Raw genomic sequence first — 18,952 nt, 5'->3', positions numbered from 1 at the left:
GAGTATTTGTAGCTGAATCATTTCGAACAAAAGGAAGACTTCATCCATATAGAAACTTTTGCACATCTTGCTGTTTAATTTCATGATTATAGAAACTCTACAATAATTATTTGAATATTTTCAGTTCGCACAAAAGTATGCAATACTTTGCAGCAAACTAAGTATGTTGTCTGGCCCATAAAATAATGCGTTGTGATTTCATTTATTAAAACTTTATGTAAAATGTTTATATAAATAAGTTTTATTTATGAATTTAGAATAATAAAATATACAAATAAACATAGTTAAACAATTTTTAACAAATCAATTTACAATTCTAGTTTAAGTTATTTAGCAGTTTTATAGAATTAAGAGTAAGAATACTGGAGCAGCAGAAATGTACATAGCTTAGTATCTGTTGAAGAAACAATATTATTATAAATATTTAAATAAAAAATTTACATTTTATATAAGAGTTATACCTATAATAATTGGGTTTAAATGGTCCAGACTTATTTAACCCAAGATATTTTGCCTGTTCATCCGTAAGTTCGGTAAGATGTGCATCAAATGTGGGTAAATGCAAGATGGCAACATATTCATCTATTAAAAAATAAATAGTAAAATATTATTTAAATATATTCATATTTTAAAAAATAAATAGTTAAATATTATTTAAATATAATAATATATATAAATGTACATAAAAATAATTGAAAAGAATTTTTTATTCAAATGGAAAATAATATATAAAATAACAAAATATATAAACACATTTAAATAAATAAATGCCTTTATATAATTTAATAAATACATTTTTCTTCTAAAAAAAAAAATAAAATAATATTATAAAATAATAATATTTTTTAAAAATAAATATCTTAATATAAATGTACGTTAATACATTCCTTAGAATAAAAATAAGTAATAATCAATAAAATATTATTAAAATATAATTATGTATGAATATATACAAATATGAATAAGAGTCTATATACGAAAATCCCTAAAAACATTTTTTTTTCTGATACTATAATTTATATCTAGTACTTTAGTGGAAAACAAAAATATAAGGAAATATTTGTGTATACAACTTGATTTTAAGGCGTGCCGGGTTTTTCCAAAGGAAATTCTGACGTGTATAAATTATAGAATCATGGAGACAATGGTGATTCTTAAGGGACACCCGCTTTAATATTCTTTAGAGAAACTTTTCTTGATGAAAAGCGGTTTCTGACTTTAACCAAGAACTTTCTATTTAATAAAAAACTAACTAAGTTTTATAATCCGATACAACAAACTTTATCAAACTCTTTACGGATACCAAACAAGACTATTCCAGAAGATTTCACTTCACTGAGGTCTTTTTTTATAGTTTGAGAAGCTCTTGCCAGCTGAGGGTTAATGGAAAGATTTTCTTTAAAGCCCAACTATTCTTTGGGAATAATATTATTAACCAAAACTATATATTTGAATAGTGCCAATATTATTTTTTCTGTTTTTTTATACATATCAGGCAGCAAACTTATAGATCTCCAGCTTTTAGGCAAAAAATTGTCTTTTCCTGACTTTGGAATTATTACCCAAACTTCAGGTTTCCAGATTTGCGAAAAGATACTTTAAAAAAAATGACTGCATTAATGTTTTCTTCGATTATTATTTTTACTGACAATAGTGTTTGCTGTTTTCAGGTGGAAACTGTACCTAAGTTTCCTACTTAGCTGAAAAACTGAGAGCCACCCCAATACATATATAAATAATTTCAGAAAATTACCCATTTTCTTTGGTAGTAGATAGACATCATATTTATAGCGTCCCTGGGGTGCATTGTAGAGTTCAATGAGAGCTAGAGCTTGCGTAGCAGCAGCCACAGACACTACAAATGATGGTATCACTGAACAAGATAAGTTTGCCAAACGACCTTCTGCTAATAAAATAATCATTTTTCCATCCGGCCAGATAACATGATCAACTTGGGAGCGTACATGTTCCCAAGTCAATTCTGGTGTATGTATGCTATTCTATAAGTATTAAAAACATTATTTTCAATTATATGATTTATAGAAACAGTAAAAGACTTACAATATCAATTTCCATATTGGAATGACCCATATTACAAACGATGCAACCATTTTTCATGCGATCCATATGCTCTCGTACCACCACATTCTTGTTACCAGTTGCCGTAACAACAATATCAACCGTGCGTATTACCTCATTCAGTTTAACTACTCTAAAACCATCCATACTGCAATATTCAATAAAAATATATATTAATAACTCTCTTATAAAAGTTTTCTCTAAGAACCTTAACAAACTAAGGTCTTATTAGAATATTTTTAATACCACTTTAATTCTCTTCACTCAATTAATTATAATTGAATATGACTAAAGTAATAATTAATAAATTATCAAACTTACCAAGCTTGCAAGGCACATATAGGATCGATTTCTGCCACATAAACAACGCATCCCTGACCCTTGAAGGCATTTGCACATCCCTTACCTACTTCACCGTAGCCGCAAATCAATACTTGCTTACCACCAAACATGATATCAGTCGATCGTTTGATACTAAGAAATAAAATTGCATTGATAATACATAATATAATATAAAACCACAAAACATATTCAATAATATCGCCTACCTATCTAAAATTGATTCCTTGCAACTGTAAAAATTATCGAATTTCGTTCTGGTCACAGAATCATTGACATTAATCGCAGGCACTGTGAGTTTCCCAGTTTTTGAAAGTTGATACAAGCGATGTACTCCAGTGACACTCTCCTCAACAATTCCTTTTATTCCTCTAAATGCATCCGTATACTTTTTCCACATTAAATGCGTTGCATCACCTCCATTGTCTAGTATCAAATTTGGTTGCCAACCATCAATATTAACACATTTATCAAGGCACCACCAGAACTCCTCTTCAGTTTCTCCACGCCAAGCAAATATTGGTACATTAGATTCAGCTAAAGCAGCTGCCACTGCATTCTAGAAATATTTTAAATTAATTTACTAATTAGTCTGTTATGATTTAAATTAATTTATTTTATTTACTTGAGTGGAATAAATATTACAGGCCGCCCACCTAACTTCAGCGCCCAACTCAATCAAGGTTTCAATTAAGACCGCGGTTTGTGCGTTAATGTGAGTACACCCGACTATTTTCGCTTGTCTCAATGGCTTATCTTCAGATGCGCGTTTTCGCAAAGCCATTATGCCAGGCATTTCCTGCTCAGCTATATCGATTTCACGTCTTCCAAAAGTGTGTTGACTCTCCACATTCTTAACACAAAAGTCAGAATTCCCGCTGCTATTCCGTTGCTTCTTCTCACGAGGCGATACATCCTCATCATCTGAGGTTGCCGTAAAACATGCTTAAAATAATAAAGATAAAATTGAATGTATTTTTTAATATTATTATTATATTATAAATTATTTTTAAATTCGTATGTGAAACAGTTCATATATATATATTATATCCAAAGTTTTCTAGATATGACCAAAACATATCGAACGTTTAACTATAAACCTCTAACAATAATATTCAAAAATTAAGATGGCGCGATTCCGATATCTTGGTCGGAAACTGTAAGACTTTTTTATTAATTGCAATAACAAAACAACAAATATATATTCTATGGGGTTTCATGTTAAACCTTCCTACTTTAAAGCATTGTACTCCATAATAAAAGTTATAAATAGTACAAAATCCACACAAATCACAATTTGAAAATATTATGGAACGTGACCAAATTACATATAGATGCCTACGTATTATCGAGTCTTCCCATCTTTTATTAAAAAGTTCTGGCCAAAAAGAACTCAGTGACATTTTGCATGATGTCAGCAATATGCCCAGATTGTTTGTTTTGGGTGTTCTAAGTGATTTCCTGGCTGGCTCATTTTTTAAATTGTATTGTTTATACTGTTTTCGTAGACTATAGATTATATTCATTCTATGTTGATATCATCGGTGATAAACTTTGGTTTCTTTTGGCCTTGACGATTGTATACAAGCTACCGCTCTTGGTATATATGCTTGAAGCTTCTAATTTTAGGACACTATTTTCTGAAAAGCAATCTAATAGGACGGATTTTCTGTATTTATAACGTTACTCAATTATGAACTGTACTGTGTTGAGTCCTATCACGTTAGATTGTCTACCACCAATTGGGATCTTCATACTAAATTGTGATATCTATTATGTGTTGTTGTTGTTGTGATTTAAGTTAGTTGTTGTGCGCACTTTTACTCTTTTGCGATATCTATTATATATTTTATTAATTCTAAGTGATTTTTAGTTTTTTAGCGACTTGATTGCTAAGACTATTCCAACTACTTTTTGAAAGCAAACCGTTGCTATCTAAAAAGTGGGACTTATTGCTGTCATTTAAATTGACGATTTCAGCGTCGGTATTGCAACTATCCAGAGGATAGTTCAGGACATGTCTAAAATGAACCATCCGTATCTTCAATCGCAGCTGGAAGTTTTTTGATCCAAACTACAGGTAGAATGTTCTTCATCAGTCAGAATTCATTACAACACTTAGTAACCAATCATAAAAAGTTAAACAGACGTAACTCATATTTTAAAACAATATTACTATGAATAGTAAATAAAAGTTACGATTGATATTAAAGAATTATTCCTTACCATTCTTAACAACCGAAGGGGAGTTGTTCATTATTATTAATTTGTATTCGCTACTTTGTAAAACCTTGTTAAAAAAATCGTAGCTATTAATTGTATATTAAAAATAATTTATATAAAAAAATCAATATTTTTTAAGAACCTTTTTTTTAAAAAAATTAAATGACTTACTTCGCTCAAAAATTATAAATACAATTGAATAAATGTCCTGCAGAAATATTATCAAACTTGTTAATTAAAATATAAGACTTTTATTAGTTCATCAATATTTCCTTTTCACCTTCCTTTTTGGTAGAACTTCAAAAACTACCAAAAAATTTTACAATTAAGGAAACATTAGGCGGCTTCTCAATATGCCCTTCAGCGTCTTCTATAATTTTAGTTTCATATCTATAATAGTTGCCAACCATATCTCCAGGAGCGCAATTTTAAGTGTTGGAAGAAAAAGATTCGCAAAATACCCCATCTGATGATTCATCTTCTTCTTCTTATTTGGCACTACAGTCCAGTATGAACCTTGGCCTCCATCAGATGATTCATCATCTGATGTAAAATGATTCATCAATGATATTCATCGGGTGAGAGCTTGTTACGATGTTGATTTACTTAAGTATAAACCACAATACCCATATCTCATTACCAGATATAATATGTATCAAAAATATGGTATCACAATAGATTTACTTATAGAACTATTTTGGCAACAAGTTTTGCTCTTTTATAGAACATTATCCGACAATGTACTTTAAGTCAAGAATGTTTTCAGTTATATCTGTCTAATTGAAACATTAATTATTGTGTAGAAACATCAAGTTGTTAGATTTTTGATATAGCCCAATACTTATTAAATCCTCAGTGAGCCAGTTTTATATAAAACAATCTGCCACTGATATTAACTTGTGATATAATTTAAAATGCATGTTTTTTATTAATTTTAAACTAATACATATTTACTTTAGCTTTATTTTAATGTAAATAAGTTTAATCTAACATAAGTTATATTATATATTATACTTTTCAATTACCTGAGCTAAAGGAGCAAGTTGATGCAGCGGAAGATCTCCGTCTAAAGGTGATCGCTTTTTTTAAGGCACTCGGTTGGATGGCTTCTTGCTACAAATAAAATAAATGATATATAATTTAATAAAAGTGGATTCAGGAAATTATTTATTTTTATATAGGTATATGTATTAAAATAATATATTCCAATGGTATATTCAAAATTTATATGTCTATATTTAAATAAAATTTGTTTTAGACACTATCTAACGAATTGTCGAAGTTTATAAGAATTTTTTAGTTCTTTAGTACTATGTATTAGTATTAATATTCCATAGTTAATATTTGAATAATAGAATATTTCAAGTCCAGACATGATGATATTTTCAGCATTGAAATTGGTGAGATTCTCACATTTATCAATGCTTCCGGTTAGTTCTGGCATCATCATTCTCCTACCCACCGTTCGAGGAATTGTGAAATTAATTGAGCAAGATTCGCTCATCCCTGCATTTCACATAACCAAATCTATGCCTTTATGACCAACAATCCGCAATACTTTTAAATTCTGGGAATGAATTGATAGCAAAGCATTTCACCTGAGGATGACCGTGCTAATAAGAAAGGTTAAATATTGCTTGTAAGACAAACAGGTTGCCGAAGCACAGTACGAATTTTTTTTAGCGATGATTGCTTACCCAAGGGTTAATAGCGTGGGCTCTTGTTATTTATATATATATATATATTTAATCCTTTAACTCCTAGGAGGAGCATACAAATAACTTTCACTCGGTACGATTGGTGGCCAATAGCTCCAACTCTCCCCAGCCTTTCCGCATGTATGACATTTCCATGTCGGTTTGTCTTCCCCAGGTGTGAGCAGGTCTGCCCCTTCTTCTGCTACCCCAACATATAATCAATTGTAATTTGAAATTGTTAATATTTATTGTCAATACAATTTTTCTATTTTGAAAATAGCCTTAGGATTTTATATAAAACAGTTAAGACAAAAGATAAAAGATATTAGAGAATTATTATATGAATAAGATTTTAATCCCTTCATTTTGTTTCTCAGTTGTCAAAACACTTGTGATGAATTAATTTTCTCCCAAATCATGTATTAGTAATCTCAGATATCGTCGCAAGCAAACTTTTCACTCATTTAAAGTCCATTGTAGATAAGAAAAAATTAAATTTAAATAAAAAAAATTTGTAACATAAAACTTTTAATCTTGGATTCAAACAAATTGATTCCTAACAAGTGTTTAAATACCTAAAGACTACGTAAATCAGATATTGATACTTTATTGTCAAAGAAGATTAACGAGCTACGTAATTTCAACTCGTATCTTATCAGTACTCGAGCTCATAATATGAAGTATTTATCTACAAATAAAGTTGTTTTTAAAATACAACAACAGTAAAAAAAAGTAAATAAATATCTTTAATTAAATTATAAACTCATATTAGAATGAAATAAATCGTGAAATTGACTTAAATGACTAAGATTTTGTTTGAGATTATTTCTAAGAGATTTACAACAATATGCACAGTTGGTGATATAATATTGAAAATAACAAAAAAAAACTTATATCTGAACCATAACAATAATATGTCAGCTATATTCTATATGTATAATATATATCCCACATGAAACTGAGATTCTCAACGACTTCTGCGGTACTGTTCCGTGTCATTACCATAACTGATCCGTAAAATAATTTTTTTCGTATTGATTTATATAATTATTGTTTGGAAAGATATTGGAACCGGTTTTTGCAAGATACATTGAATATTATTTTTCGGTCCGCAGTACATATTGGATTGATAAATACCCATATTGGGGTTATGGATATAATGTATATAGAATTTATATATCGTATATGTACATGCTGATCGCTTTTATATTAGTGATGATGAATAGTTCTCGTTTTGTACTATTAATAAATATTTAATTTTAGGATTATATGTAAATGATTAAAATTCACTTGTATTCACTCAAATTTGACATCTATAATACCAATTCATATATGGCATTTTTACCCATATTTAAATATTTTTCGTAACTTTTCTGGAGAGACATGATTTCACAAATAATTAAGTTTCCTTTATGAAATTTTATTTAGTTGATAGGAATTTAAAATTTATTTATTTGTTTATAAGGATATTCAATACTATTTTATTGATACTCATATCAGGATTCTTTGGGTTTCCTCATAGAGTTTCCAGATATTTCTATTACTTGCCATTAATAAGTAGTAAGTTATTTTTAGAAAATATACCCAGTTTTTTTCCAATGTTAAAATCTTGTTAGAAATACTTCAGAAATTAGAGTTTAGCAGTCATTAATCCGTAATGTGATAACAGAACAGCAGGATTATATGTAATGTTGGTGACATCTCGTTTTCAAACTTCACCCTACTTTTACGCAACAGAAAATATTTCAGTGATGTTTACCCATCAATTTCGGCTTAAACTAAGTCAGAATCTATGTCAATAAAAGGCACAGAGTAGAGTAGATATCTAGATATTTATCCGATAAAAGGTAAACCGGTTCATCTGAATGAACTGCAATATAAAATGGAATCAAATTTATAGCAATTACGAATTTATAAATTTATTCAAGTAAGTTCAACATATTAAAACTAATAGCATTTCCTATATTTGGATTAAGTGTTTTATCCCATTGAATCAAAACTTTAGCAAGCACAATAAGTCTTTCATTACCGATTATGTTTACTGGAAAAGTTTACCTTCTGCTCAAAAAGTATCCGGATTTTGATGTTTGTTAACTACTCCTTAAGTAATAGACCTTTTTTAAAAATTATTTTTTGTAATGTTGGTGAACTCTTTCTTAACATATGGTACAAATTTGAGTGCCATCTGTCATTTAGTTTGTTTACATCAGCTGTTAATGTGAGACTACCTCAAGTGCATTTAGCGATTTTTACTATGGAAAATTTTTATTGTACGCGATTTTTTGACCAAACATGGCACCACTATCATCGCTCAGGCACCATATTCGCCAGATCTGGATCTGTGCAACTTTTTCCTGTTCCCGAAACTCAAATGACCACTTCGTGGTAAGCGTTTTGAGTCGATTGAATCGATAAAAGAAAATTCGCTGAAGGAACTAAAAGCCATACCTGCACGGGCCTACGAAAAGTATATGGAAGATTGGGTTAAGCATTGGCATATGTGTATCGCTTCAGAAGGAGCATATTTTGAAGGAGATAAAATAAATTAGGAATAAAATTTAAATTTGTGTGTTTTATTTACAAAATCCGAGTACTTTTTGAGTCAAACTAGATTTACTCTTAATCTGTCAAATATTGTTGCCCAATCGAATGTTTTTAGAGTAATCTGCAATTTGTTTTGGTTGTGTTAATCGATAATTATATTTTTCATGAATACATTTATTAATCGAATCACATTTTATTTGTCAAGTCATATAAAATAATTGTTAATTTCAGGATAATCTTGTTAATTAACAAAATATCTTGAGTTTTATAAATTAATCTAGAATGTTATACATTTCGCACGAGATTTACGAATCAAAATGAAAACTGCACTAAATGTATATCTAGATTAGAAAAGTTACCCCAGATTTACCAATTAGAAAAGAATTTGAAGAACTTATGCTGACCTATAAATCAGCATAAATCAGCTCAGCCTACCCAAGCTCCTGCAACGCGTGTCTACCAGCTCTCGAAGAAAGGACACCAGTTGTGTCTATGTCCAGGCTTAACCACAACTGGACTTAAGTTTTTGGGAGCCTCTTTGTTTATATACTCAGTCATATCTCCAGCATACCATACTCTCGCTTTTATAATTGCTTTTGGTTGGTTCTAGCTTGATCTTAGTCTACCTATTATGACGAAGGCCCCTTTCTTTTACACACTCAGCATAAGCTTTGCCCAGACTCTCACATTTATAAATGCTTCTGGCTAGTTCTAGCTTAATCTTCATATACCCATTATAACGAGGATTTATGGATTTAAAATGGCTTTCTTAGAGCTAATTGAGAAGAATACGTTCCTAACTAAGCTCATCGACTTTATTTCTTTGACATATTTATATTATACACTGATTGAATTAAGTTTCTTGACATTTAAAAAATGTTAATGTATTAATTAATTATTGAATTAATTTTTATTGGAATAAAAATCTCATGAAAGTGATTTAATAATAATATTAACAATTTAATTATTCAATTTATGAAAGTGAAATAGTTGTAATTTTTTATCATTTAATAAATTTTACTTTTAAAAGAAAATTTATTAGAAATTTATTCACAATTATTAACAGAAAATAATTTTGCATTATATGAGCCCCTCCTCACGGCACGGTATTATCATGTTGTTCGCCATATATCATAAATCATCAACAAAAAAAAATAATAAAAAGTAAATAATTAGCTAATATCAATAATAATTATGATAATTTGTTCAAAATTAGTTACAGTCAAGATAAGATTTTTTTTTTTCGAAGTTCTCACAATCAATAAAAAATATTTGTGTATTTAATTTACATTTTCCGGCGATCACACGGGGTAGTGAAAAAATTTCATTAAACTTTTTAACAACTTTTTAATATATAAAATCAATCAAATTTGACTTCATTGTAGTTTTGAGTTGAATTATCTGAATATCTGGAATTTTTAACCAATATTAGCTGATTCACTAAGTCTGCCAGATACCTTACCTTACCTTACCTTACCTTACCTATACGAGTATTCCATTGCGTAGAAGGTGTGAAGTTAGGTTGTGGTCGCGTTATCATGTGACATTAACTTGTTTATATTTTCTAAACAAAATGACAAAATATGACACTCTGCCATATGTCACTCTATAGATACAAAAAAGACAAGTCTATGGACTACTGATATACTTAATAAATATAATTAATTATAAACAATTCATACATAAATTAATTAACAAAATGCCAGACTTTCAAGTTTCACGTCGATTCTGGCTTTGTGAAGTTCATAAATGAATTTTTTTTTTATGTTATTAATTAAATAAATTCACATTAAGATCAGAATTATTAATTTCAAAAAAAAAAAAAATGAACTATACTGGAAATATATTTATATATATTTTTTTTTTTGTTTTGAATAATAATGTTTTTGAGTGGTTAACCTGAATCACGTGAAATGTACGTCGAAATGACAAATCAAACAAAAACACCTTTATATACATATATATATATATAGGTATGTAAAAGAAAAATAAATATACACAATTGTGTTTATATATATAAATGTTTTATATAAACGCACAACAGTTTGCAATACAATTTTATAAATATCTCAATTTTTTTTTATTTACATTTAATCAATAACAAGTTTCGCTCTGAGAATTTATCTATATAGACTCACTGGCTGTGCTTCAACGAAAAGATTAGGCACTTGGCCGAAATGTTGGGGTTTTCAAATAAACTTCAACACAATACGGAATAAACATATTAAGCAAATTTATATCTATTAAACAACAAAATGAACGCAATATTGCAACAATTATCTTTATCAGTTCGTACTTTTTTCCTCAAATAAATCAATTTGAATTTATAATAGACAATTTGAAATTTTCCTTCATCACGATAACAAATCTATCGTCAAAGTAATTAATTATTTTTGTCAAGAAATTTAACTATATATTTGTTTAATGGTTAATACAAAAATATTTACAAAAATTAAATTAATATTTACTAATTGTCAAAAAGTAAATAAACAACACAAAAATCCAGAAGTTAATAAATTTACGTCAAAGTTGATTGCTTATAAGCTTAATATATTGGTTATATACATAAGTAATCAAATAGTACGAAATTCCCAAATAATAAATCAATTTATGTCATATGCTTAAATCCGAAATATTTAAAAAATTAGATTAGCAAATATTATACTCACTTCATAATCAAAATTTAGAATAAGTAGATAGGTACGTAGAGTCATCGACTATATAAAATCGAAACATTTTCGCCAAATAGACCTATTATGATACCTAATATTCTTAGTAATCTCTTAATTAAATCAGTACACGACCCAATATGATAGCTAATATTCTTAGTAATCTCTTAATTAATAATTTGTATTATCTTTCACGGGACCTTATTAGCTTTAAGGATCCTTATTATTATAAGTAGATAGATACGTAGAATCATCGACTATATAAAATTAATACATTTTTTCCAAAGAAACCTATTATGGTACCTAATGTTCTTTGTTATCTCATAATTAATCAGTACACGACCTATTATGATACCTAATATGCTTAGTAATCTCTTAATTAATAATTTGTATTATCTTTCACGGAACCTTATTAGCTTTAAGGATCCTTATTATTATAAGTAGATAGGTACGTAGAGTCATAGACTATATAAAATCGACACATTTTCGCCAAATAGACCTATTATGATACCTTATATTCTTAGTAATCTCTTAATTAAATCAGTACTCGACCCAATATGATAGCTAATATTCTTAGTAATCTCTTAATTAATCGTCAAATAGATCTATTATGATACCTAATGTTCTTTGTTATCTCATAATTAATCAGTACACGACCTATTATGATACCTAATATGCTTAGTAATCTCTTAATTAATAATTTGTATTATCTTCCACAGGACCTTATTAGCTTTAAGGATCCTTATTATTATAAGTAGATAGATACGTAGAGTCATCGACTATATAAAATCGAAACATTTTCGCCAAATAGACCTATTATGATACCTAATATTCTTAGTAATCTCTTAATTAAATCAGTACTCGACCTATTATTATACCTAATATTCTTAGTAATCTCTTAATTAATAATTTGTATTATCTTTCACGGGACCTTATTAGCTTTAAGGATCCTTATTATTATAAGTAGATAGATACGTAGAGTCATCGACTATATAAAATTAATACATTTTCGCCAAATAGACCTATTATGATACCTAATATTCTTAGTAATATCTTAATTAAACCAGTACTCGACCCAATATGATAGCTAATATTCTTAGTAATCTCTTAATTAAATCAGTACTCGACCTATTATGATGCCTAATATTCTTAGTAATCTCTTAATTAATAATTTGTATTATTTTTCACGAGACCTTATTAGCTTTAAGGATCCTTATTATTACAAAAATCGTTAATAATGCAATTTAACATATGTGGTCTATTGAGCTATTGAGCTGTATTGAGTACAGATTCTCTATTAATAAAAAAATCAACAAGTTTTCGTTTCAGATCATAGATCTTATTCGATTTAGTGACGGCTATTTCAAGGTACTGGAATTATTTTCTAGCAGACAGAAAAAACAGCTAATTCACATAGTACTGTTAACTGTTAAGGTTCTTATTACAATACAAGAAGAATCAACAATGTTAGTCAAAAATTTACAACTTTCCGTATATAACGACTAACTTTTATTCTGTATGTCTTTAAAACGATAAATATTTCAATATTTTTCAAATTATATTTCTATATAGAAATTGACAAATAACGAAAGAAGATAAATGTTACACTTCAACTTATGAAAAGTATTATGCTAACTCTATACAGAATCTTTATTTAAAAACCTTGAATCATTTAATTTAAGATCTCAGATATTATTCGGTTCAGTAAAAGCCATATGGAAGTACCGGAGTTGTTTCCTAACGCGTGCAGTTAAAATTAACTTAGATTAGGTTAAGTTGGAATGGCGGCCTTGAAAAGCAAAACCTACTTAAACATAAATAATTACCCGGTCTGCTACTCGTAGTAGAAACACCAGTTATACGCCAAACTAAGAAGTCCTTCGAAATAGATATAAAGAAAAAAGAAATTGGCGCATACGCTTCATCGAAGAGAACAGTCACGTTCTTTCTCCATTTAAGTACTTATGTGAACTTAAAAAGTATATAAATTTGACTAACTAAAACAGTCAGAGCTTGAATTATTAAATTCAGATATGTTTAAACTGAGAAACCTCGAAATTTCTTTTTACTCAAATCAGCTATTATTATTATATTGTCTTATGGGTTTGAAATGCTTTAACATGAACGGTCCGAAACAGCACATCACTCACAGATTATAATACCAGCTTTAGACATATGTCGATCTTTACGAAAGCAACCCAAATAGAATGAAATAATTATAGTCAATGAAGTTCTGTAAAATATATTTAATAAAACACCTATTAATCGCTGTCAATCACTGTCAATCTTTTGACCTTATGAACAAACGTTTGCCATATAATAGGTATATCATATCATATATAAAGAAGTAGTATCCCATGAGTTTTCTTGCCGTTGTGAAATAATACTTTGGATAATTTTTTTGGAAACAGCAGCTCTATATTATACTCCTCGATTATGCTAATAGTTTCTAATTAACTAAGCAAAATTAACCTCGTATGTAAACATATGACTGTTTTATTTCATTGCTTGTACATTTGCTTTAGAAATATAAGTTCTACTACTATTCTTTGCTTTACTAGCTCATCTGCGGTAAAGTTTCTCTCTAAATCGCTATGCCTCGTCTTTGAAATTATATGTACTATATATATATCGATTTGATGAGCCATCTTATTTAGAGATATGCTGTAATGATGGATGATTTCACATCTTGAAAATATTTATATTAAGTTTAAATGAATATTTATTATAGGTAAAATTTAGTGTGCTTTAATTACTATACTTAATCTAAAAAAAAAATTATTTTATTTTGATAAAAACACTACATCAATCAGTATTCATATTTCAACATCCATATTAAAGCCATATTCTTAGGAAACAACCTGTATATATCATATCTTTGCTTAAAAAATTGAAAGTTAGTCAGATGTAAAATTATATTATTTTGATATACTAATTATAATTAGTATATTAATAATTATAAAAAACCAGAAGTGTATCAGTGACTAATGAACTCATAAGTGAATCTCATACTTCAGTTTAAATCCAATTATCATAATTTAAATATATATACTCTGAAGCGTTATATGATATTTCTAAATATATATATACATGCATATATTATTATTATAAAATCATAGGTATTGAAAACACATTTGTAATGAATCAGATTTAGAAGGAATAAAATGTTTTAATTTTAATAAAAAATTAAATGATTTATAAACAAAAGAAATTGCAATAATTAATTTCAGTTGAAAAAAAATATATTTTCAATATAATTATTTAATTAAATGTCATTAATTAAGGAGATTTTTAAATGTTTATTTATTAATTATGTAGAATAAAAATGTAGATCAGATATTTACTTAATTCCTTTTTTATAATATATCATAGATTCGTATTAAGTAAAGATTATAACAAAGAAGATAAGTTCAAATACCATTTAAATAAAGGTTTTGAGAATAGTTCTACGTAAAACTGAACTCTATGTACCTATATGAGACACTTGTATTAATTATAATTATTATATATACATGTGATATATATATACAGCACACCTTCATTTACTGCAATAGACCAATAAATTCTGAAAATAGAGTGGAAAAGCTGAGAGCGAACCCAGAGCCTTTCGAACCATATAGTCATATGTGATTCAAGTCTTCTAAACGAAGTATTAGACCTAGAAGCAGTCACTAGGCTAATAAATAGTGCAGAAACCAAGAAAATGCGGTAAAAAAGTAGAGGTCTGGACGCAGATCAAAAATGGAAAGAGCATGTCTTGAAATGCCAACATAAAAGAGACTCTCTTTGAAATAATGTGAAAGCGGTTCTTAAGAGAAAAAAGTCTTTCCGAAGAGGTTTGGTTCCCAGCTAATTAAATAATTTGTAGTCATTTAATAGTAAAAAATTATGAGCAGTCAAGCAGAAAATATTCAAAGTAAAAATAATTATTTACTTAATATCTAAAACAGTTGTATGTAACTTATGTATTTGTAGAAAAAGCTCTACTTATTAAACCCAAAGAGAAAAAACTAATCGTACAATTTTACTCGAAATAGTTCCTGGAAATAATTGATATTAATTCCACTGGTTCCAAAGCACCCTTCGTTTGATTTATTTTTAATGATAATAGCTACAATTTTTAGTGCATATTCTACACAAGATGGAATCTAATTAGATCTGATTATTTTATTAAAGGCTATGAATTAAAAGGTGTAAGCCATCTAACTAAGCTATTCGATATTATCATAACTTTATTTTATTCCCTTTCTCATACATATAGTGTTATGGTGCTACGCAAGTAATATCAAGACAAATCTATTAAGCTATATCCATCTATCTCATTAGCTATTTCTCTTTAGGATTACAACTGGATTTTAGTATTTACATTGATAACACAAACAACGAGTAACAAGTCAATATGGGAGATGGTGATTTACTTGTAAAAAATTTCTACTTCAAAGCCCAATATCTCAAAGGTAACTCATATCGAAATGTAGTCTTGTGGTAGAATAGAATAGAAATAACAGGGTACTAGCTCCCATTTGAGCAGAGCACTGCGACCATGATTGATCTTTTGTGCTACAACAGACCCTAACTGAACAATAGACATTCCGCCTTTCGAATGAAGGTCAAAATGTCTTGTGGTAAAATTTCTCAAAATAACTGTCTTTACTAAATTACAGGGTTTATAATTTGGGGTGATCGTGTCGTGCCAAAACTAAATAAATTCGGTGATATCGAGGCCAAAAGTAAATCAATTTTTGGAAAAGAAACTTCCCGTTGAAATCTGATATACAATGCTTTCCGACAGGAAGGATAACATGAAATTAGACTTAGTTTTATATATACGACTCAAAAACAACCGTCTAATTGAAGGAGTAAGCCAAGGCCAAAAATATCACGACAAATCGTTTAAAACTCAACGTTATATTAACAGTTTTCTTCGATTATCATGTTGTGATGCATTAGTAATTCCTTCCTTAATTCCAGCACTAAACTTTTAACAAGAAATGTTATTACGATTATGAAATATTTACATGAAGCTATTCACAAATTGAATCGAAAATGCACCATCTGTCACTAAAGTGCTTCAACACTTTTTGGTTCTTGAATTCCGGGTTTTTATACAACAATAATTCGCCATCTAACACTTCATTGTTCGTCGAGACTATTTCCCAAAATATTTAACTCATATCGTTCCATAACCCGATTTATCACCATATGACTATTTTTTAAGTTCAAATGACCACTGTGGGGACTCCATTTTGATGTTTTTGAGGAAATAAAACTGAACAGATATGCATTTTAAATGCTTTTTTGAGAATCATGGGAACAATGGTTTCTATGATTTAAAAAAGCGTAGGTCTAAGTGTATTGTATTCTTTAGAACCATTTTTAAGACGATTAAACAGATTTGGAAGAATAAATAAAGATTTTTAAATAAATTTCACTTTACTTTTTGATCAGAGTGTTATCTCTTTACTTTAATACCAGCTAATTCTTCAGTTCTAGTGATAATCAAATAAAACTCCGCAGGTAGCTCTTCCAGAAACGGTCCTTTCAATTTCAAAAAACAATTTCATTTATTAAATTGTTTAACTATCTCTTGGTCTATAGACAATTACACATTTCATTGCATTATATATGAAAAAAAATAAATTTAAATGTATATAATAAACATATTATTAAAAAATATTTAAAAATGGATATATTAATTTTCATATATTTAGTATATGAAATTATATATTTGTATGTATATACACATTGTATATAACATTGTATATAACATTGTATATATATATGATATGTATATTTTATATATATATAAAATATGTATATGATATATATATGATATATATTTAATATGATATATGCATAGATATATTCAATTTCAAAGATAATTCAGGAATGTATTTTTCATTTATAATATGTGAAGGGTTCTCAAGATACAGCAAAGGTGTCAACTTTTTCTCATTTCATTTTAAAAATTCTAAAGACATTGACTTATATAATGTTAGATATCATATTTAATAACTTTTAAAAGAAGCTTTTAGGCCATAGCCGTATTTCTTTAGAAATACTAAGAAAGAGATAATGTGTATTAGATATAAAACATTCAATAAAGAAGCAACTAACTTAATCACTAATCATATTTTGTAAAGAAACTATATTTCAATAATATTTGCAATATAAATTGTTAAAAAAATTAAATAAAAATTAATTATTTTAATAACATTGGAGTAGTTGTGAGTACTCACCTTATCATTGAATCCCAAATCACATATTGCTGTCTCCGAACTTTTATTCATATTCATTTTTATCATCTGAAATTTGATGGCAAATGCAAATTACATATTCAGACTGTGTTAATATCGAACAAAAATTATAGCAATAAAACACATTTATATATACTTATAGAGGTGATAAGATAAAATAAACTTTGTATGGACTTTATATCTAAAGCAATTAATATCAATAAATAAGTTTCAGGAATTTCTATGCAAATTTGCAAATATTTCCAATTTGTGCCAATCTGAAGCGCCTGAAGCACACAACCCGGAATATACACAATGCCATTGTAAATAATTTCAATTAAACGGTCACCTAACTCCCCCTCCTCCTCCCACAAATTTACTAACTTAGCCGCTAACACCGACGTTCTTCAATTCTATTTTTATAGTGAATATCGGATCTTGAATCTTCAATCTTAAAACAATTATGCACAATTTTACTTTTCACTGCAAACGATAATTTTCTATAAATTATTATAAATAAACAATAAATTCACTTAATTTTATTCTTAATTTTTTTTCAAATTTTTTTTTATTTTTCCTACTAAACCATAATTATTTATTTTTGTTTTTATTTTCTTTTCTATTGACTTTTTGTTTTTTTTTGTCTAAAAAACATATGTAATAATATTTATTCGAAATTTATTTTTATTTGTTTTTTGTTTTGCATTGTTTTTATTAAGTATTTAAAGAGAGCCAACAGTGATCCTCAACACTTGAGTTACTCAACACAAAAGTGCGTTTCGCTGTTAAACTGGGTCATGCACTTCACTCGTTACAAGCCAAAAACCAACACCAATTTTTTGACCAGCCAACCAACCTAAACGTGTTTTGACTCCACGAACGACGTACGACCGAAGCGAGAACTCGACTGAACTGCTTGGCTGTTGGAGTCGATCATATAAATATTGAAAATGTAAAAACACTGCAAATAAGATTGTTATTATCTTTGTCGTTATCACATTATAAAATATACAGGGTGCAAATACCTGCGAGTAATTAGTGTTAAGTGAGATATTAAATATTTTATCAGTATTACTCGTTCTCAAGTGCAAGTGAATGCGGTCGAGTTGGCAAGCAGAAGGCTCTCAGTACAATCAGTTGTAAAAAATAAGTGCTCGTAATAAAA

General features: G+C 28.3%; 1 protein-coding gene across 2 annotated transcripts; it reads right to left on the bottom strand.

Moving 5' to 3' along the window:
- Window positions 1–311: 311 nt before the first annotated feature.
- Window positions 312–18,721, bottom strand: LOC119680843 (adenosylhomocysteinase-like 1). 2 transcript variants are annotated; one of them, XM_038093842.1, is made up of 10 exons: window positions 18,644–18,721; window positions 17,791–17,856; window positions 5,667–5,754; window positions 3,044–3,363; window positions 2,628–2,977; window positions 2,401–2,553; window positions 2,062–2,227; window positions 1,754–2,000; window positions 462–582; window positions 312–394 (listed from the first exon to the last, which is right to left on the bottom strand). In XM_038093842.1, exons 2-10 carry the CDS (start codon window positions 17,854–17,856, stop codon window positions 388–390), a joined length of 1,518 nt encoding a protein of 505 aa, XP_037949770.1. In that variant the 5' UTR covers window positions 18,644–18,721; the 3' UTR covers window positions 312–387. The 2 variants fall into 2 exon arrangements, with proteins under 2 accessions (XP_037949770.1, XP_037949771.1); XM_038093843.1 differs by lacking the exons at window positions 5,667–5,754; window positions 17,791–17,856; window positions 18,644–18,721 and adding an exon at window positions 4,645–4,731.
- Between the last annotated feature and the right edge of the window lie 231 nt (window positions 18,722–18,952).

Source organism: Teleopsis dalmanni, chromosome 2 (genome assembly GCF_002237135.1).
Source record: "Teleopsis dalmanni isolate 2A chromosome 2, ASM223713v2, whole genome shotgun sequence".
Taxonomy (NCBI): domain Eukaryota; kingdom Metazoa; phylum Arthropoda; class Insecta; order Diptera; family Diopsidae; genus Teleopsis; species Teleopsis dalmanni.
The sequence above is the reverse complement of the archived record's forward strand: the minus strand, read 5'-3'. Positions and strand labels throughout refer to the sequence as shown.